This window comes from Typopeltis vanoorti, chromosome 14 (assembly GCF_054136105.1).
Source record: "Typopeltis vanoorti isolate ZY-2024b chromosome 14, IOZ_Tvanoo_1.0, whole genome shotgun sequence".
NCBI classification, from domain to species: domain Eukaryota; kingdom Metazoa; phylum Arthropoda; class Arachnida; order Uropygi; family Thelyphonidae; genus Typopeltis; species Typopeltis vanoorti.
In genome coordinates, this window is record NC_143562.1 from 5,513,677 (window position 1) to 5,537,942 (window position 24,266).

At 37.4% G+C, this 24,266-nt stretch overlaps 1 protein-coding gene across 1 annotated transcript in view; it reads right to left on the reverse strand.

Moving 5' to 3' along the window:
- Positions 1-24,266, reverse strand: part of LOC150099138 (tyrosine-protein phosphatase non-receptor type 13-like) — a 470,034-nt gene that overhangs the window by 249,870 nt on the left and 195,898 nt on the right. The window contains exon 18 of the mRNA XM_090403679.1: positions 4,352-4,484. Coding sequence (XP_090259805.1) covers positions 4,352-4,484 — 133 coding nt within the window. The remainder of the gene's footprint in view (positions 1-4,351; positions 4,485-24,266) is intronic.

The window sequence follows — 24,266 nt, forward strand, 5'->3', positions numbered from 1 at the left end:
CTATAATTAAAGATTCCAAGAAATTATATTCTTGGAATTCATGTAAGAAAGAGGGTAAGAAGAAAGGAGGAATCTGTTCACTTTTTTTTTTTTTTTGTGAATAACTGAAGGTTATATTCTTTGGGGAAGGCTGAGTAGGAGAGGCTGCTCCACAGAACAGAAATAGATGGAATGAAAGTAGAGGCAGAGAAATTGGTTTAGCAAGTTTCAAGCCAGACTGTAAATGGGTGTTGGTCAGCAGTAGCTATCCTTATGATATTAGAGAAAAGTGGAGGAATAGCCAATTCAGTAGAGCATTGTCAATGGAAGTATCTGTAGAATAAGCATAAAGCAGAAACTGAATATCTATGAGGGATTGAAGCAGATCTGTGAGAGAGGAATCATTAATTAACTAAATTGGCTTCTTTTGGATCATTATGGAATAACAACACTAAAGTAAAAAAAAAAAAATGCAGAATTTTCCACCAGATTTCCTAACCATTGTCAATATATACAGATAAAAAGAGATAAATAAAATTAGAATGATTAAAATATAAGCATGTGTGACAATATATGCTATTAACTACAGCAGGATAACTCCAACTATAACTATTAGAATTCAAAGAAATAAATTTTAAATAATAATTAAAAAATTCATAAGACACAAGAATGAGGAGAGAACTTAAGATGACTTCCCAAAATTGGGAAAGTTTGAGACAGTCATTTTTGTTGAGGTTCAGTTTGTGAATGTGGGCTTCACAACTTTCTTTATATAGTCTTTATGACTATATAAAGATTCCCAAACTGAGTTCTGCAAAACCTTAGGTTTCTGTGAACTCTTCAGAGGTTCCACAAGAATTACATAGGAACAAATATTGCAGTAATTCAACTCTTCGAAAATTTTCGTTATTCCAACTCTGATTTAATGGTGGAGCTTGATTATCACTCCAGTACCACCTTCTTGAGTGACAAATCACAGAATGACAGCCATGCCCACAAATATCATGTGAGTATTACACATTTTTTAACTGACAGCATGGGTAGACCACTTCGAACAAGTTTGAATATTATTAACATTATTTGGATTGACAGTTGGCTTACAATTAGATCATAGAATCTGTTTTTATGAATATATATATATATATATATATATATATGTTTATATAAATTGAGGGTTCCTTGGCATATAAAAAAATATTTTAGAAAAGTCTGGGAATTACTGAGTTACAGACTGAGTTATCTTCTGCAGTTAATATTTTTTTTCATTAGAGCTCAGGCCAGTATAGTAACTGATTGAGTAAATCACTGTTATTATAAATTATATATTTAGCTTAATCCTTTATTCAAGTGTAAGCAAACAAAGTTTGCGCCTGAAGTATCTTCAGGACTGGGGCAACTCGTGGCAAAGGTGGACTGAGGTCTGATCACTTTCCTTAGTATCCCACAATGCAAAGCACATCTCCTTGTGGACATGTATAATGCTATGCATTATGGGAAGGGTCACTACCCAAAGTACATCACTTACGTATCTACATACTGAGAAACAAGTTATACTACAATTCAAACATAATACCAAAGTAATAACATTGCTGGAAGTTTTTTCCACTTGGTTAGACTATAAATTATATATTTAGTTTATATATATATATATATATGATGATCTTACTTTGAAGTTGAAACATTGGGATATGAAAGCTACTGCTCACAATAGTAGTCTCCATAATTTTACCAGAATAATGTTGATCACCATATAACATCAGAAGAAAAGAGATAAAAGTTTGTCATCAAATCATTATTCCATTACACTCACCTGAGTTTTATCAAAAGTAATAGAGAATGTCACCAATAAACAGTCTACTCATTTGCCACTTGAAAGTTATAATTTAATCAGTGACCAATATAGATTCTGCCATTCTCAATCTACAGTGGATCTCTGCCATTTGCACACACAAGATATGGAAAGGTCTGGTGTGATATCTCTTTCTCTCTGTCTAGATAAATATCAATGTGTTTTATTGGATCTGGAACAAAGGCCTACACCATATTATATTGTTGAAAGATTTTGAAAGTTTATTTTGCACTTGGTTAGACTATAATAAATTTAGTTTAATCCTTTATCCAAATGTGAGCAAACAAAGTTTGCACCTGAAAATATCTTCAGGACTGAGGTAAGGTAGTGCAACACCAGGCAACTCGTAGCAAAGATGGACCAAGCTAACATCACTCCTATCTCAGTATCTCCCATAATGCAAAACACATCTCCTTGCAGATATGTATAATGTTATGCATTAAGGGAAGGGCCACTACCCAGACCGGTTTCAACCTTTATTGAGGTCTCGTCAATGGGAGCCAGGCCCTGAAGTGGAGATACCAAGAGGTCATCTTTACCTATAGGAGTTGCCAAACTCTGGCTCCCACTGACGAGACCTCAATAAAGGTTGAAACCGATCTGGATAGTGGCCTTCCCTTAATGCATAACATTATACATATCTGCAAGGAGATGTGTTTTGCATTATGGGAGATACTGAGATAGGAGTGATGTTAGCTTGGTCCACCTTTGTTACGAGTTGCCTGGTGTTGCACTACCTTACCTCAGTCCTGAAGATATTTCAGGTGCAAACTTTGTTTGCTCACACCCAAATTATATCATATGGCCTTTTGTCCACCCTCTGAAACTAGAATGTCGATTTCCTTCCTAGTCATTATCTATATGTCATGGAGGATGCTTTCTTTCTTCAGAATTCCCAACCAATGCTGGAGTACCCCAGAACTCTGACCCATTCTTTCTCCTATTCATAAATGAACTTTTATCACTATCACAAATCTTATCCATAGTTCTGCTGATGACAGTATACTCTCTACTCCTCTTTTTTTCATTTGCCAAAAGCTGCTGCAGTGCTTATATATCTTAAGTTCCAAGATATTTCGTAACTAGTCCTCAAACACTGATCTGCTTACCATATTTCAGTGAGGACCTTGTCAATTTTAGTGCCATCAACATACAATCGTATCTTATTTCATGTAAGAGAGAACACACTTCACCTCTGATAATACAAAGATTGGATATCTCTTCTTGGACTGGCTTATGCCCCTAGCATCATGGCATAAGTACATCATATCTATAGACAATTATGGCTCCACAAAAATAGGTGTCCTTTTGTGCTCAAGATATTACTTCTCACCCGTATAAAATTTAATACTGTACAAATTCCAAATCTGCTTTATTTATTGTTTTTGCATATAGAATAGTGCACCAAAAACTCCTTTAAATATGCTTCATAATATCTGAGAGAGAGCATCCAGTTATTTGTGTTCCCTCACTCATAAACTTAATTGTCTAAATATGCTTCATAATATGCTAATATAATAATATGATATAATAATAATATAACTATCTGGATTATGTGATTTAGATTATGAGAACAGATTGCATGTATATGGATTACAGACTCTGGTTAACAGGAGAAAGAGGAGTGAAATGATAGAGGTTTATAAACTTTTGAATGAGTATTATAGGATAGCATCTGATGAAATTTTTCGTTATATGGAAGTAGGAGAAAACACAGGAGCAATTTTGTTCACAGTCAAGAAAGGGGTAAGAAGTAGGTTTTTCTCTCACAGAGCAATGAGTGAGTGGAATAGTTTGCCTTTAGGGGTAGTGAATGAATTTAAGGGAAGGAATGACAGCTGGTTTGGATGATTTATAGCCTCCCCTCGATGAGTGTCCTTGACTCCTTGGAGGTCTTAGATAATAATAATATAATATAATGCTAACATAAATATGCTTCATAATATCTGAGAGAGTGTATGTCCAGTTAATTTGTGTTCCCTCTCTTGTAAACTTACTAGTCACTTTCTCAAAAACATTCAGTTTCTGCCTTATTTCTCTTCTACTGGTATTTTCATGGGCTGTTCCAATGAACTGGCTAGCACTATTCCTCCACTTTCCCTCATGCCCATAAACTATACAAGTGACTATTGGTCAGCATTCATCACTGTCCAGTTCCAAATACACCAGATCAACTTCTCATCTATCTCTGTGCTCTAGAACAGCCTTCCCACACAGTTTTCTCTAAGAACGAAAATCTCCAGTTGTTCAAAAACATATCAACAGCTTTTTTCTTCTTGTCCACTCACAACACTTGTGTGCTATAGGTTTTGTAACCTCTTATATGTGGGGTTGATAATTATCAATAACACTTAACACATTTACCTCTTATATTTTATTTATAATCATTTTTTAATCTCCTGACTCCAATTTCACAATTTCCAGCTGAAACACCAGAACCTTTGATAGACATCACCACTAAAATGTAGACAGCTGCTCAATGATAATGTTATACCCTAAAGAAAAATTAAATCTGCCATTTACCTAAGGTGCTTTGCTTGTTTAGCAAGTGAAAGTGATAATCTTTGGTCCTCAACTTGCAAATCACATCCAACTTCTTCTGAGGGACTGTCATAAATGGTTCCTTCTATTTCAGTTGGTTGCCCAGTTTCCAAATCTATGGGAATAAATAATTTTTAATTTTACTAACTTATAAAGCAGGAATTTATTTCATTGTCATAGAGTTCAATAATGTTTTTCTAAAGATATGAAAAAATAATTAAGACCACTTATTTAAACAAAAGTAAAAATCTTTCAAAAATGTCATCATCAAAGTCCTGACATGTGCCCTCAGGGGGGGGGTTGTACAGAATATTATGATATCACTACATAAGTTACACCATAACTAACTTCCTATTGACAATTTTACTCCTAATTAACATATTATCTGTCAAAACTCCAAATTTACTGATTCTTATATTACTGTCTTCTAAGACACTTTTCAGTGCATCAATTCACCTAGATTTGGATATTTTTTTGCTGCCATCCTGGCAAATAACAGTTGTTTAGCTAATCTTTCCTCACCCATTCTGTTTAAGTGACCATACCACTTGAGATTAGCTCTGCTAACATATTCTGCATGCTAAAAATGTTAAGTTGTTTTCTAATATCCTCATTTTTAACATGATACTACCATTGATGACATCTGTTCACTACCCTAATCTTCACTTAGAACTTTCATACCTGTGGTCTCCAGTCTTTGACAAAGTGTTTTATTTCTAATCCAGATCCATAAGTTAAAATTGGTTTGAACAGTTTTATATACATCTAATTTAGTGTTTTGACTAATATCTATGTTGTTCCATATAAATTTATTCAGTTGATTTCTACCATACCCGCTTGACTAATTCTACTGTCTATTTCCATATTTAATTTGCCATCTTCACCAAAAATTGTGTCTAAATAGCAGAAATGTTTCACTTGCTCTATGGGTTCTCCATTCAGAATGCAGTTGACGTTTTCAATGTTTCTGCCAATTTTCACTGTCTTTGTCTTTTTATTGTAGATTTTCATACCAAATTTATCATAGCAGTTATTCCATTTAGCCAGGGACTCTTGCAGACTTGTACTGGATTTATTTAAAAGTATAACTTTGTCATTATAAAGTAAAGAGCTGAGATTAACATCATCAATTTCAGAAAGGTTTAGTAGTAAAAACTATTGTTTGGTTTAGTGAGACATAAAAAATAGCTTATACTTTTAGTGGGGAGGTGGTTTTTCTGTCTCACAACCATCTATGAATTTCTGAAATCTCATGAATAAAGCAATAGTCTGTAGGATTACCAATATAGTGAGATGCATATGCAGTAATAATTTTGTAAATTAATAATGTGTAATTCTGTAGGGAGAGAAATGGTGAATTATGATTGTTTTATTTTGTAATAATCTGTGATGATTTCACATATGTGTATTTCAGTAACTATTTAAGTATATATAACAGTTATGGCAGAGAAGTAAGAACCTCTCTTTCTCCTATTTACTAAGGTCTGCAGTCCAAATATTCTCAATCTGTCCTCATAAACTACATTCCATAACTCTGATACAATTTTTGTATCTCTTCTTTGTACCTTTTCCACAGCTTCTTTATTCCCTCTTAACTCAGAAGATCAAATCATTGCACAGTACTATCAGGACCTTGTAAAGAGGCAAAATGACCTTTTTATCATTACATGTCAATATTCACCTCAATATCAAAATTATCCTCTGAATTGTATTTGGAATTTTTGTTGTGTGATTTATAAACTTCAAATTCCCATCCACCGCCAAAACTCCAAGATCTCTAGCCTTGTCAGTTTCTTGTAACATAATCCTGCCAATATAATATGCTTTTAGAAATGGCACCACTCCAAAGTGCACTAACACTGAGTTGACAGCCATTATCATTTGCCCACATTTCCAGCCTATTCAAATAATTTTGTATGTGCTGGATATCAGCAGCATCCCTGATAGCTCTGTTTTTGCATCATCAGCAAACAAATGAAAATCTCCTGTCTGATCCTTCCTAGTATCATTAATGTATAGAGTGAATAACAATGGTGCAAAGCCTGATCCCTGGAGATACACCACTGGCAACCTCATCTTAAATCTGGCAGATTCACACCCACTGTATACCCCTTTGTGATGCCTGTTCATCCACTTATCCAAAGCAATAATTTACATCTCATTTCCATATTTTCCATTTTATGCAACTGCCATTCATGTGGTATTCTATCATCTGCCTCAGCAAAGTCCAACAATATCATAGTATATCCATTCCTTTTATCCAACTCAGATGCCCACAAATAGTGGGCATCTGAGTTGGATAAAAGGAATGGATAAAAGTGGGCATCTGAGTTGGTTAGTTGTACAGCTTTTACACACACACACACACACATATATATATATATAGTCATTTTCTTTCATTTAATCCTGTGTGAAAAGGGTGTGTGTGCAACATGTGGTCTGTTAGTCCTGGCTTGGCATAACGATTAATTCCATGACATGTATTTCCTACATTCTTCAAGGCAGATAATGTTACTAGTTTGATGTGCATTTTAAAATTGAATCACAGTAAAACTATTCCAATTCCTTTTGTGTGTTTCCACCATGCAAAGCTATGGAAGGAGACTATGCAAGGCCATCTTCATACCAATTTTAAACCACTTATCAAACTAATTACCATTATTGTTTCTCTCATGCACACACCACCCTTTCACACATCCGGCAATGTATAATAATGATAAGTGCATAAAGATAAGTGGATGGGGTGCTTAAGGGTCAAAGCTATATAACTGAGAGGAAACCTCAACATAGAGTTCAAAGGAATGTGGAGAACCGACCAGGGTTTCTGACCTAATGTCCAATCCTCCAACGTGGTGCACCCTGTTAGGTATCTACCTGGATACTGAAAGGACAAGGATAAGCTGGCAATTTGGGATTTAGCAGACCAAATTGTATTCTTATTGGTTTAAACCAAAATTTCAAATGATGGTACAATATGACAGAATTTCATGCCGGCTGGGGCGTTGCCCGGTTAAACAAGGCCCCCATTGTTTTTGCCAGGGAAAACAGCGAAAAGTCAGCTAATGGAACAAATCCTAAAACTTACCCCAATTCAACATCACCACAGTTATAGATCGGTATTATCAACATAAGAAGCCTGAATGGCAAAGAAATGAAGCTGAGGAATTGGATAAGTACCAGATCGACATAATAGGGATGACTGAAACAAAAAAGACAAAAACTGGTGAGATCTTTCTGAGCAATGAATACAAAATGTTATATTCAGGCAATTTATTTATTTACGCATATGGCTTTGTGAAAACTAACAAGTGAAATGTACAATCACGATATCCAGAAACAAATGATGAAAATCTTAACATATAAAAGTTCATTACATAAAAGACACAAACTGCTTTCCAAGTCTTCCTTTTTTTAAAAAAAGCAAAAGTAATTACAACCACAGATCAATGTCCAGTCTGGAAAGCCAATCCCAGGCCTCATCCGTCACCTTGTGGATGTCCTGTAGGCCACCACTGTGAAATTGGCATCTTGGGCAGTCGTACACAATGAGTAATCATCTGAGCCATGGGAGAACAATCACAATAAGGGTTGTCTAACAGCCCCATTTATGTAGTAGGTAGCCACATCTGCCCTGGTTAGTTCTGATCCTGTTGATTGATGACCAAATCTTCATAAGAAGAACAAAACCAGGCTGCAGAGCACAGGGATCTTCTACCAAGAATCATTTGTTGGGAGATTGTTGGACCAGTATTCTCTCCACATGTCAGGTGTTGATGGCAGGGCAGCTGAAGAGAGTTCATCCATGGACCAGAGAGGCTTTCTAAATTTTAGGTGAAGACCAGGTGGATTTATGAGTGTCTGGTGCAGGGGCAGGAGTGGGTTGCTCATTGCTTTATTAAATTCTTTAATTGAAGCTTGTCTTCTCCGTATGTTTGGTGGAGCAATGTTAGATAAGACAGGCAGCCAGGAGAGGGATGCTTCTCACTGTCCCACTAATTGTGTGCATGGTAGAATTTGGCTGGGTGTCTATAATGTTAGCGTGTGCACTTCTTTCCCAGACAGGGGCACAATATTCTGCTGCAGAGAATGCGAGGGTTAGTGCAGACGACTTTAGGACTTCTGCGCCACAATCGCAAGTTGTTCCAGCAAGCCTTGAAATGATATTGTTTCTCATTTTAATTTTGTTGGTTAGGTTGGTGGTGTGCCTTTTACAGGTTACGCTTCTGTCCAGGCTCAATCCAAGGTATTTGGGGTGAGGCTCGTGTCGTACCATTTTTGCAAAGAAAGAAAGGTTGAGGTGTCGATTCGCCTCAGCATTGTTCAGGTGAAATACTGTGGACACAGTTTTTGTTGGATTTGGCTTCAAGTATCACTGCTTAAAGTACTCTTCCAGGATGTTCAGGTCTGTGCTCAAGGTTTGTTCCAGGTTGGTAAAGGAGGTACATTTATGTAGGATTGGTAGGTCATCAGTGTACATATATTGCTCGAGCTGGTATGTGGTAAGTCGTACACGTAGATGTTAAAAAGTAAAGGAGATAACACAGAGCTCTGTGGGAGAACGTTCTGAAGGAATCTGGGCCTGCTCTTTTTTCTGTCAATATGGACCTGGATCTTTCTGCTGGAGAGAATGGATTCAAAACACTGGAAAGTTTTTTGCACCTTATTATATTTCCTAGCTTTAGGAGGAGGCCCCTGATCCAGACTGTGTCATAAACTGATGTTAGGTCAATGAAAGTGGCTCCAGATTTCATTTTCTTCTGGAAGCCTGCTTCAATCTGCACAGTCAAGGCCAGGACCTGGTCACAGCAACTTCTTCCTGGCCTGAAGACAGCTTGTTCAATCGGGAGTGCTCTTCTGATAAGTGGTGAAATTCTTTTAAGGAGAATTCATTCAAAGAGCTTACAGGTGGAGCAAAGCAAGGAGATAGGTCGTAGATTTTTCGCATCATTTGGATCTTTCCCTGGTTTGGGCACAGCAATTATTTTGGCTTCCCGCAAACAGATTTGGTAGTTTACCAGTCATTATAATTTCTGAGAAAAGGGGGGCCAGCCATGTTTGGCCTTGTTGACCAAGATGTTTTAGAAACTCAGGGAGGATACCACCCACTACTGCAGCCTTGACATTCTTGGTGAGTTTTAAGGCTACCTGTACCTCTTCCCGAGATACTGAATGTACAAGTTCAGGAAGCTCGGGTCGCGTCTTCAGGATTTGTCTGATGGAAGATTGCGCAGCAATTTTGCTGATAGAGCTGGGACATATTGTGGAGGTTTTCAATAAATGGTTAGCTATTTGATCAAGAGTTATCTCTGTTGCTTTGTTTGTTGTTGGTTCTGCTCCACCTAATTTTCTCAGAAGTGACCAGCTTTTCTGGCTAGATGTGGTGAAATCGAGTTCATGGATGGTTGAGATCCATCTTTCCTTTCTGTTTTTATTCAGGGTTGCTATGAGCACCTTAGCAACAGTTGGGTCTTCAGTTTTCTCGTATTTGGCGAAAAGTTCTTCAGTTTCTCAACTACAGCATTGGATATATTGTTTTCTGTAGCCTCTAGGAATAGCAGCTTTGGCTGTAGTTTTAATTAGCTTAACAAATCTAGGATAGCAATTAGGAGTGGGTGGAATTACTCTAATGGTTTGCTTGATTTGATTCTGAAATGCATTCCAGTTGGACCTGCAAAGGTTCCAGTAGCAAGGCTTATACGTTGGTCAGACATAACTGGTAATTAGTTTACGGAATTAACAACGCATATAAGTATATTAATTAAAGGTAACTTTAATGAATAACTTCTATATTTCGGCAACGTCACATTGCCATCTTCAGGAACATAAAGTTATGGTATGTGCACGCAGGCACTAACACAAAGCAAATGAGGAAGAAAGCAAGAAACTAATATTATTCCTAAAGTCCTAATGGTGCCCTCTTGTGGGCTAATTTGGTAGTCTTGGCAGTTGGGCTGAAGTTCTCATAACGTAAGTCTCCCAAATTTGGGGTAGTTTCATGCACCCAAATTTGTTGAGGTTAGGAACGTTTTTTAGAGCTGCTGAAGATTCTTTGAATAATCTTTCGTATTTAAACTTGCTGCGATGAATTATTTTTGTTTTCTTCCGACGAATTTTATGGTGGGTATCTAAGGCATGGTCTGCCAGCCCAGAGCGGCTGTACTGGTGAAACCGGATGTAGTCTTGGTGTTCTGAAATCCTGATATTTGTTGTTCTGCCTGTTTGGCCAAAGTAGGACAATTTGCAGCTGCAAGGGACCTGGTATACACCGGGTAGGTCTAGGGGAAGTGGTTGGTCTTTGGTAGAGTGGATAAGGGATGCCAACTTTTTATATGGTCTGTAACAGGAAGTAAGGTCATATTTTTTGAGGATATTGGTTATTTTCTCAGAGGTGCCCTGGATGTAGGGGATGGTGATAGACTTGGTGTAATCTTTATTGTGAAGGGGGGGGGAGGGGGGTTGTGGTTTACAGGTTTTAGTATTTTTTGGATTTTTTTGGGATTATAGCCATTGGCTAAGAAAGTGTTGAGGATGTGGTTTAGTTCAGTAGTTAGGGCCTTATCATCTGAGCAGATTAATTTTGCCCTGTTATATAGTGTTTTTATAACCCCATATTGTTGTGAGGGGGGACGGGGACTGCTGGTGAATGTATCTGCCAGTATGGGTGGGTTTTCTGTGAACAGAGAAAACCAAAGATCCATCAAGCTGGCGGGTGATTAAATGTCTAGGAAGGGGAGGGTGTTGTTTTCCTCTTTTTCTAAGGTGAACTGGACTCTGGGGTGTTGGTTGTTTAAGTGTGTTAGGAAGGAATGGAGTGTGTCTGAGCCATGTGGCCAAATAGCAAACACATCATCCACATAACGAAGCCAAATAGTGGGTTTTTGTGGGGCGGAGTTTAAGGCTTTCTCTTCAAATGTCTCCATAAAGAAATTGGCCAAGGGTGGGGAAAGTGGTGAACCCATGGCTGTCCCCTCTATCTGTTTGTAGAACTTTCCTTGCCAAACGAAATAGCCTGAGTTCATTGTGAACTGAAATAGGGCTGAGATATCGGGAGGAAACTTGGCTTGGATGAGCTCAAGGGTTTCTTTGAGTGGGACATTAGTGAATAGGGAGGAGACGTCAAAACTGACCATTATGTCAGTGTGTTGGAGTGTGAGGTTTTCTATACTGGCTTTAAAGTGGGCTGCGTTTTTTATGTGTGATGGTGTGTTGCCAGTGTAGTGTGTGAGCGTTTTGGATAAATGTTTGGCTAATTTATATGTGGGGGAATCAATGCCATCCACTATGGGATGCAATGGCACATTTTGTTTATGTATTTTTGGGAGTCCATATAATCAGGGGGGGGGGTCTAGAGTTATAAGGTTTTAGTTTGTTGGTGACTTCCACAGGCCAAGAAGTGACCTTCTTAAGGAGTCTGTGGAGAGTTCTAATCTGAGAGCTGGTCGGATTATATTCAATGGGGAGGTAGTAGTACGGTCTAGTACTAAAGCAGTTAGCTTACCTTTGTAGTCTTTTTGATTGAGCACCACAGTGGCATTTCCCTTATCCACCTTGGTGATTACTATTTTTTTGTTGTTTTTCAATTCTTGTAGGGCTGCATATTCGTTTTTGGATAAGTTGGTTTTTGGAGGTTTGGCTTTAGTGAGAACACTGACTACATCCAGTCTAACATTGTTGGCGATATGGTTAGGCAGGTTGCGAATCCCACGTTCTATCTGGATCATGATTTCTTCGGCAGGTATTCTTTTTGGAGCTAGGGCGAAATTGTGACCACGTGAAAGTGCGGTGAGTGCTTCAGGCTTTAAAACTGCCGATGAGAGGTTGACTACAGTGTTGAGTGGTGGCTGTGGTAAGGAAGTAGAATTCTTTGTCAGGTTTTCGTATGTTTTCAAGTGCCGACTTCGTATTTTTTCGAATTCTTTTTTTGCCGATGCGCATGAGACGTCATAAAGTATTGACCATAGATCACTGCCGAGTGTATCCAAAAGCTCTTCCTCTAGCGGCCGTAAGGTTTTGTTTTCGTCGGCAAGGAGAATGCGTGTTGCGGTAATTTGTTCTCTTAACAGGGCGAAGCTAGTGCGATTATAAATGCGCAGAGCTTTTTCGGAAGTAAAACGGTGCTTCAATTTAACACAATTAGGGATCACTTTGTTATCCCGGCAGCATTTTAGGAACATCAGACGATTTATTTGCCTCGATATCTTCAACTTCAATTTGCCATATTGACGGGCCTTTCGTGCGATAGGTGTCGAAAAAAATCCAAAAAATACTAAAACCAGTAAACCACATACCCCCCCCCCCCTCCACAATAAAGATTACACCAAGTCTATCACCATCCCCTACATCCAGGGCACCTCTGAGAAAATAACCAATATCTTCAAAAAATATGACCTTACTTCCTGTTACAGACCATATAGAAAGTTGACATCCCTTATTCGCTCTACCAAAGACCAACCACTTCCCCTAGACCTACCTGGTGTATACCAGGTCCCTTGCAGCTGCAAACTGTCCTACTCTGGCCAAACGGGCAGGACAGCAAATATTAGGATTTCAGAACACAAAGACTACATCCGGTTTTGCCAGTACAGCCACTCTGGGCTGGCAGACCATGCCTTAGATACCCACCCTAGAATTCTTCAGAAGAAAACTAAAATAATACACCGCAGCAAGTTTAAGTACGAAAGATTATTCAAGGAATCATCAGCAGCTCTAAAAAACATTCCAAACCTCAACAAATTTGGGTGCATGAAACTAGCCCAAATTTGAGAAAATTACATAATGAGAACTTCAGCCCAACGGCCAAGACAACCAAATTAGCCGCCAGAGGGCACCATTAGGACTTTAGGAACAATATTAGTTTCTTACCTTCTTCCTCATTTGCTTTTGTTAGTGCCCGCATGCACATACCATATTTTTATGTTCCGGAAGATGGTAACGTGACGTTACTGAAATATAGAAGTTATTCATTAAAGTTGCTTTAATTAATATCCTTTATATGCGTTGTTAATTCCGTAAGCTAATTACCAGGTATTTATGACCAACGTATAAGCCTTGCTACTAGAATGTAGACTGAAATACACAAATATTATTCAAGAAAAAATGAAAGCGTTTGAGAACTGGAACTAAACCTTGGAGATTCAGTGGCAAGCCCTGAAGAAAACACTGATTGATTCAGCCAGAGAGGCATAAATTGTGTGCAAGGATAGAAAAATCAGAACTCCATGGTGGACACAGGAAGTTAAAGAGGAAGTGAAGGAAAAGAAGAAATCATATCAACAGATCCTGGCAAATAAGTCAGCTTGTGCTCTTAGAGAATACAGAGACAAATGTAAGGAAGCTAAACACTGTGTAAAACTAGCAAAACAAGTCATGGGAGGACTTTAGCAAGAACATAGAAAATAAATATCAAGAAGGTGGTAAGATATTCTAGAGGTTGTTGAAGAAGCTTAAGAATGGAAGAAAGAGTGCTGTAAAAGGAATTAGAGAGGATAAAAGTGACATGAAAACAGGAGAAAAAGATACCCTTGAAGTATGGAGTAATTACTCCATACTAAAAATGTTTCATTTAGCGGAGTAAAAAACTGCTAAATGAAACAAGCAGTGATGACAGCACAGTGGTAAAAAACACTGACCAGGCATGCAGTCAGGAATACATATCCATACTTGAAGTAGAAAAAGCCATCAAAAGCCAGAAATGCAAACAGGCAGCAGGAGTAGAGGATATTCGACCAGAAATGCTGAAGTATAGAGGTATAAAAGTCGTCCAGTGGCTGCACTGCATAGTTCAGAAGGCCTGGACAGAGGACGAATTCCAGATGATTGGAGTAGAGCTCTCATAGTACCCATATATAAAAAGGGAAATAAAACTAAATGTGAGAAATACAGAGGCATTTCATTACCGATTCCTGGTAATATATATGCAAGTATACTTGAGAAACGGTTGAGAAGGATTGTGGAAAAGGAGCTTGATGAAGAACAAGCTTGAGTCAGGCCAAATACAGGCTATCAGGTCAGATCTTTACTTTACGACAGATAGTTGAGAAATCATGGGAATATAACAAAGATCTGTATTTAAGTTTTGTAGATCTGGAAACGGCATATGACAAGGTGCCAAGGGAGAAGCTATTCCAAACACTACAGTTATATGGTGTTAATGTGGCATTATATCAAGCAATACTTAGTCTTTATTTAAGTTGTAAGTCAGCAGTTAGAATTAAAATAAGGTGGTTTAATGTTAATTCTGGTGTCAGACAAGAATGTACATTATCCCCTCTGTTATTCATTATCTATATGGATCACATTATGAAGGAAAGTGGTATTAAACCTGATATCAAAATTGGAGGTGCTAATCTCAGCTCTTTGTTTTATGTGGATGATGTTATACTTCTAAATAAATCCGCTACAAGTCTGCAAGATTCCCTGACTACATTGAATAACTGTTGTAATAGATATGGTATGAAGATCAGCATTAAAAAGACAAAGACAACGAAAATAGGCAGAAACACTGAAAATATCAACTGCACTGTGAATGGAGAACTTATAGAACAAGTAAAACATTTCAGCTACTTAGGCACGATTTTTAGTGAAGATGGTAAGTTAAATATGGAAAGAGACAACAGAATCAACAAAGCTGTTATGGTAGGAAGTCAATTGAATAAATTTATATGGAATAAGAGAGAAATGAGCCAAAACACTAAATTAGATATACTAAATTAGTATACAAGACAGTGCTTAAACCAATTTTAACTTATGGATCTGAGAGCTGGGTTAGAAGTAAAACACTTGCCCAAAGACTAGAGACCGCAGATGAGTCCTGAGAAAGATTAGGGGCATGAACAGATCGCATCAATGGCAATATCATATTTAAAACGAGGATATTAGGAAAGAACTTGGTATTGTCAGCATCCAGGAATGCATTAGCACAGCTAATCTCAGGCGGTATGGTCACTTATGCAGAATGGGAGAGGAGAGATTTGCAAAACAAGTGTTCTCTTCAAGGGTGGCAGGAAAAAGACCCCAGAGGAAAACCAAGGTATAGGTGGATTGATACAATAAAAAGTGCTTTAGAAGACAGAAATATAAGACCCGATAATATTGGAGTCTTGACAGGTAACAGACTGATTTGGAGGAAAATTGTAGATAGGAAGTCAGTAATGATGTAATTTTTTTCATGTAGTACTATCATATCCTGTACACCCCTTGAGGGTATATATCAGGAATTTGATGATGATGATGAGATAAGTGGACATAAGGAGAATGTAAAGGCAAATATCAGGAGGATATTGAGAAGACTGAAAGATAACAGTATAGTGGGGAAGTGTGTTGCCAAGATATGAGAATGATGAGTTGAGACGGAGAGCCAGAATCATGGGTGGCATGATAGCAGAGCTGTGTGAGGAGAAGAGAGTACAGTTTGTGGATGTATGGCATGTGTTTGAGGGAAGAATGGAATTATACAGGTGTGATGGATTGCATTTAAATCCATCACACCTTTGGAGTGAGTGTGCTGGAGAAAGTGTTGCAAGATGGAAGTTCGGTGTGTGATTCAAGCAAGAGATCAGAAGTAAGAGATGAAGTGAAGTAAAATATCAGGAGAGTGGTATTGAAGAGACAGAAGTCCTTGGCAATGGAAGCAATAGTAGTGGGAGAGATGAAGAGAGAATGGGAATGCAAGGAGAACAGGAATGGGCTGGGTAGACAGGGAGACATGACACAGGTAGAGTAGATGTTGGAAGTAGTAGTGAATGTATGGGATGATCAGCATAGAAATGAAATGGATCAGAGGTACAGCAGAAAAGATAGCCAGAGTACTAATAAAACTAATAAGGCCCTAACACAACATTCAAAGTACATGTTAAATTAGCAACTCTGATCAGTTCTCCAATGGATAAACTCCATCCTCTAGCATATCCTGGAGTGTATGAAGTTCCTTTTGACTGTGACTTGGCCTATTATGGGCAGACATGAAGATCTGTTAACATTCACCTTAGAAAACATAAAAAAAGACATTAGCTACTATTATTATGGCATGTCAAGATTGGCAGGCCACGTTTTGGACACCCCTTCACACAGGATTAGATGGAAGAAAACCAATGTGCTATGTAGAAGTTGTTACAGATCCAAAAGATAATTTTTAGTCTGCCATGGCTATGAAGAATTCTCCTAACCTGAACAAGTATTGCATTAATTTGCCAAAAATTTAGGAGACTGTTATCTTAAGATCAACTCCTACATAGCTGTACTTCTTTTTTTTTTTACAATATTAGAGGGTGCCAAAATAAGACTTTAGATCTTTCGTTCCCACCAATATAATACAATATTGGATATTTAATCATGCGAAAGTGTATGATTTTACATTTATTGGCATCAATTTTCATGTGCCCACATTTCCAGCCTATTCAAATCTTCTGCAAGTACTGCATATCAGCAGCATTCCCGATTACCCTACCTAATTTTGCATCTTCAGCAAATCAGCAGCATTCCTGATTACCCTAACTATCTTTGCATCATCAAGAAATACTTGTATGTTGTCTGTCAAATCCTTTCCAGTATCATTAAGGTACAGATTGGATAACAGGCCCATGTTCATAAGGCACCTTTTTTTCTTTACCATGCTCATCACCTTCCTAGCCTGTACTTTATACTCTTCATGGATCCGATCACCACCAACTGTTTCGTACCTCCTCCATAGCTTTTTCTTTTCCAACATAGCTTGCTTGATTTCATTGTTCATCCATTTCACTCCTACTCTATTTACTTGCTTTTCCCTTGGTATGCAGTTATACTTTGCTTGTGTCAGATATTATCTTATGACTTTCCACGCACTGTCAACATCTTTTCTGCACAGCTCATCTACTCAATGTATCAATGCCAATTGCTTCTCATAATCACCTGCCTTATACTTCCACATAATATATTTTGGCAGTAATATTTTCTTGTTTCACCACTTCCAGCAAGTACCTCATGATCACTTTCACCAACAGGTGGCAGTGTTAATATCTCATTAAAGCCAATGATTGCTTCAGTTGTTTGCTGCTTAAGATATTTATCTCTCAAAAATTCGACAAACTCACTCTCCTTGTTCCTGTACATTATGTCCTCCTTGCATTGTATATTCCTGTAATTAGTTTCCCACCAGGATCACCTTTTTTACATGCCAATTAAATTTACCTAAACATTTCATAATCAGTATGCTTTGCATTTCCTAGACTATAACAGCATCCTATCAGATATACCAGCCTGTTAATTTCAACTTCACACAACACAAATTCAAAATCTGTGTCAAAGCTGTATAACTGAGAAGAGACCTCCACATAGCCTTTAAAGCAATGCGAAGACCGACCAGGACTTCTGACCTAATGTCCAATCCTCACCTTCTCGTGGTGAACCCTGCTGAGTATCTACCTGGATATTGAACGAATGAGGATGGGCTGGAAATTTGGGATTTAGCAGACCAAATTGTATTCCTATTGGTTAAATCAAAATACAAAATGATAGTACAACATGACAAAATTTCATGCCGGCTGGGGCGTTGCCCGGTTAAACAAGGCCCCCGTTGTTTTCGCCAGGGAACCATGGCAAACAGCAAAAAGTCAGCTACTGGAACAAACCTGAAAACACACCCCAACTCAACATCACCAGAGTTAAAGATCGGTATTATCAACATAAGAAGCCTGAATGGCAAAGAAATGGAGCTAGCAGAGGAATTAGATAAGTACCAGATCAACATAATAGGGGTGACTGAAATAAAAAAGACAAAAACTGGTGAGATCTTTCTGAGCAATAAATACAAAATGTCAAATTCAGGCAATGACAATCAAGGAAAAGGAGGAGTAGCCATAGTATTCAGCACTAAATACGAGGCTAATCTTCTTAGAATGGCAAGCAGTCATAAGTAGTGATTTGGGCAAATATGAGAATGGGGAACTGGACAATGAGACTTATTTGTGCCTATGGTCCCACAGAAGGTTCAACTAAGGTAGAAGCAACTGTCACAATGAAGAAGGAAAAGTTGATCCTTGTTGGGGATCTAAATAGCAGAGTAGGAAGTGATTGTCAAAATTTTCCCAAAACAAAAATGTTTTGGGAAAATTTGGAGAAAAGAGCAAAGCTAATAATAATGGAAAATACCTGTTGGATTTCTGCTCAGGACATGGACTGGTTATTACTAACACCATGTTATAACATAAAAATATGCACAAATTGAAATGGAGACGAGGCAAGGAAAAAAGAAAAGTCTCACTGACTACGTTATTGTTGACGTTTTTTCCCTGGTGCAGGACACCAGAGTGTACAGAGGATTTGAAATTGGAAGTGATCACTAATTAGTCTTGAGCAGGATAAAATTGAATTTCATATTGAAAAGAATGACATGTAAGAAAGTTTTAAAGCGAATAAAAGTTGAGCATCTCTCAGATGTGAACTGTAGACTAAAATACACACAGATTATTGAAAGAAAAATGAAAGAGTTTGAAAACAAGAACCAAACCTTGAAGATTCAGTGGCAAGCCTTGAAGAAAACCCTGATTGAATCAGCCAGAGAGGCATGTGGTGAAGTTGTCTGCAAGGATAGAAAAATTAGAACTCCATGGTGGACACAGGAAGTTAAAGAGGCAGTGAAGGAAAAGAAGAAAGCATATCAAAAGTTCCTGGCAAATAGGTCAGCTTGTGCTCTTGGAGAATACGGAGACAAATGTAAGAAGCTAAACACTGTGTAAAACGAGCTAAACAAAAGTCATGGGAGGACTTTGGCAAGAACATAGAAAAAAAAAAAAAGAAGGTGGCAAAATATTCTGGAGGTTGTTGAGGAAGCTTAGGAATGGAGGAAAGAGTGCTAAAGTTAGAGATGATAAAGGTGACATGAAAACAGGAGAAAAAGATATCCTTGAAGTATGGAGTAATTACTTTGAAAATTTGCTAAATGAAACAAGCAGTGATGACAGCACAGTGATAAAAAACAGTGACCAGGCATGCATTCTGGAATACATATCCATACTTGAAGTAGAAAAAGCCATCAAAGGCTTGAAATGTGGAAAGGCAGCAGGAGTAGATGATATTCAACCAGAAATGCTGAAGTATGGTGGTATAAAAGTCTTACAGTGGCTGCACTGCATAGAAAGCCTGGACAGAGGGACGAATTCTCGATGATTGGAGTAGAGCTCTCATAGTGCCCATATATAAAAAGTGAAATAAAACTGAATGTGAGAATTACAGAGGTATACCGGCAAGATATATGCAAGTATACTTGAGAAAGGGTTGAGAAGAATTGTGGAAGAAAAGCTTGGTGAAGAACAAGCTGGATTCAGGCCAAATAGAGGCTGTCAGGATCAGATCTTTACTTTACGACAAATAGTGGAGAAATCATGGGAATATAACAAAGATCTGTATTTAAGTTTTGTCGATTTGGAAAAGGCATATGACAAGGTGCCAAGAGAGAAGCTATTCAATACGCTACAGTTATATGGTGTCAATGGGGCATTATATCAAGCAATACATAGTCTTTATTTGAGTTGTAAGTCAGCAGTTAGAATTGAAGGAAGTACAGGAAGATGGTTTAATGTTAAATCTGGTGTGAGACAAGGATGTACATTATCCTCTCTGTTATTCATTATCTATATGGATCACATTAAGAAGGAAAGTGGTATTAAACATGATATCAAAATTGGAGATGTTAATGTCAGCTCTTTGCTTTATGCAAACGATGTTATACTCCTAAATAAATCCGCTACAAGATTCTCTGATTAAATTGAATAACTGTCGTAATAGATATGGTATGAAGGTCAGCATTAAAAAGCAAAGCTAATGAAAATAAGTAGAATTGCTGAAAATGTCAACTGTGTTGTGAACGGGGAACCTGTGGAACAAGTAAAACATTTCAGCTACTTAGGCACGATTTTTAGTGAAGATGGTAAATTAAATATGGAAATAGATAACAGAATCAACAAAGCTGGTATGGTAGGAAGTCAATTGAATAAATTCATATGGAATAAGAGAAAAATTAGTTGGAACACTAAATTAGCTATATACAAGACAGTGTTCAAACCAGTTTTAACTTATGGATCTGAGAGCTGGGGCAGAAGTAAAACACTTGACCAAAGACTAGAGACGGCAGATATGAGAGTCCTGAGAAAGATTAGAGGTGTGAACAGATGGCATCAATGACAATATCATATTAAAAATGATGATATTAGGAAAGAACTTGATATTGTCAGCATCAAGGAATGCGTTAGCAGAGCTAATCTCAGGTGGTATATGGTCACTTAAACTGAATGGGCGAGGAAATATTAGCAAAACAAGTGTTCTCTGCCAGCTGAGCAGGAAAACGACCCAGAGGAAGACCAAGATATAGGTGGATTTATACAGTACAAAGTGCCTTAGACGATAGAAATATAAGATCTGATAATGTTGGAGTCTTGACAAGTAACAGACTGATTTGGAGGAAAATTGTAGATAGGAAGTTAGTAATGATGTAAATTTTTCATGTAGTACTATCATATCCTGTACACCCCTTGAGGGTACATGGCAGGAATTTAATGATGATGATGACATTTTATTGAGGATTATTAGCCTGAAGGACAATTTGACACTGTTGATATGGCTTTAGATTCTTCAATGATGTATGCTGAGACTTTCATAGAGAACATAAATTCATTCTAAAATGATGAAACTGTTTTTATGGGTTTAGTAATTTATTCAATTAAGCTTGTTAAAACTTTAATAGAGAAAGTGAATTAAGTTACTGAAGTGTTCTGAATGAAAGCAAGATATACTGTGTTCAGTATTGTGTGACTCAGGATGCATGAAGAATTTAATTGATTTATGTTGCTGTCATAAATAGGAAGAAACAGTTTATGTTAGTTTTTTCTCCTGTGTCAATTCAAAAGTATAAAAATTCTGTAGGAAGCAAGAAACTAAAATATTAAAGTTTTCCCCATAAAGGAGAAAATAGCTTAGATATACTGAAATGAAGTAGGTGTAGATAGTGTTTTTCAAGCTGTTGGTGCCTACATAGTTAAGCTGTATTGGTTTTATGTTGTAAATATTTGTGTGTGTGCATGTTTTAATTATAAATTAAAGGTATTTTTCTTTTGAATATAAATATATTTTAAGATCAATCTCTTAATCAGTTATTGGTTAAAAGGTTAAGTTAGAAGATCAGATATATATGTGATATCCTGGGATATGAATCTGTGTGCAAGTTTGATTTGTAGTTTAATTTCAGGTGTTTTCTTTTAATTTTAAAATTAAGAATTAACCCACTTGGAATTAAAGGAGTAATTTATCAATGGTGGAATGCATGCACAAGAAAGAAAGAAAAAATAAAGTAAAAATATATCACCTAACAAATACCCTTAAATTTAACAGAAGCATTATGAATAATTTAAAATATAAAAATGAAATGAATATTTAATGCATTTTTCATAATTTTTTTCAGCAGGCAGCAACAAAACTAAAGAACATCTAATCACAACCTTTCTTTTGACAACAGTGATGCCAAATGAAAAACAAGAAAAGAAATAATGTGGTACAAATGTGGCGAATGTAGTAAGACAAATGATGTGAAAGATGGAATGGCCAAAAAATGAATGAAGAATGATAATCAAGATGGCATGAAAGATATGAACACAAGTAAGGATATTAGAAACGAATTGGTAAGGTTGAAAATGAGTCGAGTGTGCAGAATGAGTCAAAATTAATGATTACAGTTGAATGGAGGAAGTAATATAGTGCTGTATGGGGACTCTGTGATAAAAGATGTGAAAATGAAGCAGATGTCAAAAGTATCTCTGAGAGGAAATATTGAGGAAATTACTGTGCTGGCTGGAACAAATGATTTGCAAAAATGCGAATGAGGTAGCAGGACATTTGCAAGTGTTGCTAGAGACAGTGAAGCAGAAGTGTGAGAAGCAGAATTGCATGTTGGTAAGGTATGACAGTCAAGGGTTGAGGAGAAGAGCAACAGGCATGAATAGCATGATAGCTAAAATATGCACTAAGAGAGGGTTTGAGTTTGTATGGCATAAATTTGAAGATAAGAGAAAGTTATATACAAAACAGTAATTTATTAGTCGTTACCTAAATAAACAAATTACACTGGCTATGTTCACCACCTAAAAGAGAACTGGTGGCTTTTTCAGGGCTAGACACATCAAAACAAATATGAATACAAAAGTCAAAAAGTTGATTAAACTTTGACTTTTGATTAAAGTTGATTGATAGGTTGGTTTTTTGGGCTGAAGAATGAGGATATCATTTCAATGTTATTAGGTGTAAAGTTAATGCAGGTTGGCCAGAGAAGATGGAATGAGCTTTGTCGTATTGGATGAACTTTGTTTAAGGAGGTGGAAGAGGCAAGGGATCTGTGGATCTTGGCAGATAAGGAACTGAAGTTCAGGGTATACATGCACACTGCAAAAGTTGTAAGGATTACCCAGAAAATTGCTGCTATAATGCAAAGAACACTGACATGTATGGATAAGGAGGTGATAGTTCTACCATCTAAGGCACTAATTAGGCTCATTTGGATTTCTGTGCACAGATCACCTGACTATATTGGTAATAAGGAAACATGGGAGAGAGAGAGTGAAGAAGCAAATAAGTAAGATTGTCTTATTATTATTATTGTTATTATTATTCCTGAGACCTCCAAGGAGTTTGAAGACTCATCGTGGGAGGACACCTATAGCTGTGTCAACTGATACAACTGTCTCAATCACTCTTATGACTCTGGAATACTGAGTATGAGGACAAATTGAAGGAATGTGGTCTTTTTCAGAGCTTGGTGGATAGGAGGAGGAGGAGAATGAGGGATGATGTGATTGAGACACATAACTTGGTGAGAGGATGCTATCAAATAAACACAGGGGTGATGCAAGAAGAGAGAAGAAGCCATTTCTGGAAACTGTACAAAGGTCATGTGAGTAAAGAAGTGAAAAGGAGATTTTTTTGCTTGGCAGGTGGTTAATGAGTGGAATACATTGTCAGAATGGTGGTAAGTGCTCCAACATTAAATGGATTCAAAGCAAGGTGCAATACTTACTGTGGTTTGTGAATGTTCAACTTCTTGTGATGAGTCTTCGGCCTCCATGGAGGCTTGAGAGTAAAACTAATATATATATTTTAATTATGTGTTCTCCCTGACCTCAAATCCTATACATCATTTGGCCTTTTCTCACAAAAAAAAAGTCCTTAGTTCTTCTCCACTTACTTTTCATAATGCTGAACTTAAAAAACTCAGGACCAGATCTGTCTTCTCAAACTAACTCTTAGTTGTAGTCTTACCTGGCCTAATCAAATCACTTCTATAGCATCTTCAGCTTCTGGAAAGCTTGGCATACATTTATACTCACGGCATTACTTCTCTCCTACCCACCTTGGAACAATGCGCTTACATTTGGGATGCTGCACCTAAGACTCGACTAAAAATTCTTATGCAGTACAGAAGAGAGCAGCTCAGTTGATTGATAACCCAACCCTTACAGACTATCTCATAGCCAGTCTTGACATTGTCTCTCTTCTACAGATATTTCCATGGTCACTGTTCAGAAGAACTAGCATCCATTATGCACCTCATTTCTTCTAAACTTACAGGATCACAAGCAGCAGCAGCTGCCCAACAGCTTTTACAGTTGAATTGCAGACTCACCGAACCTGTCATCTGTTATTCTATCTATCTCAGTTCAGTGGAACAGCCTTTTCCACATAGTATTTCCCAAGGAATACAATCTCCAGATCTTCAATAAGCATATTAACTGATTACTTTGATCCCCATCCCACAAGCAGTATTTATTTGCTATAGACCTTATGTCTTCTTGTGTATATGGGAGTGATATAAAAAGTGTGACTTAGTGGTCTCTGAAAGTCACACAAAGTGATATTCAGAGACCACTCTGAATATCAC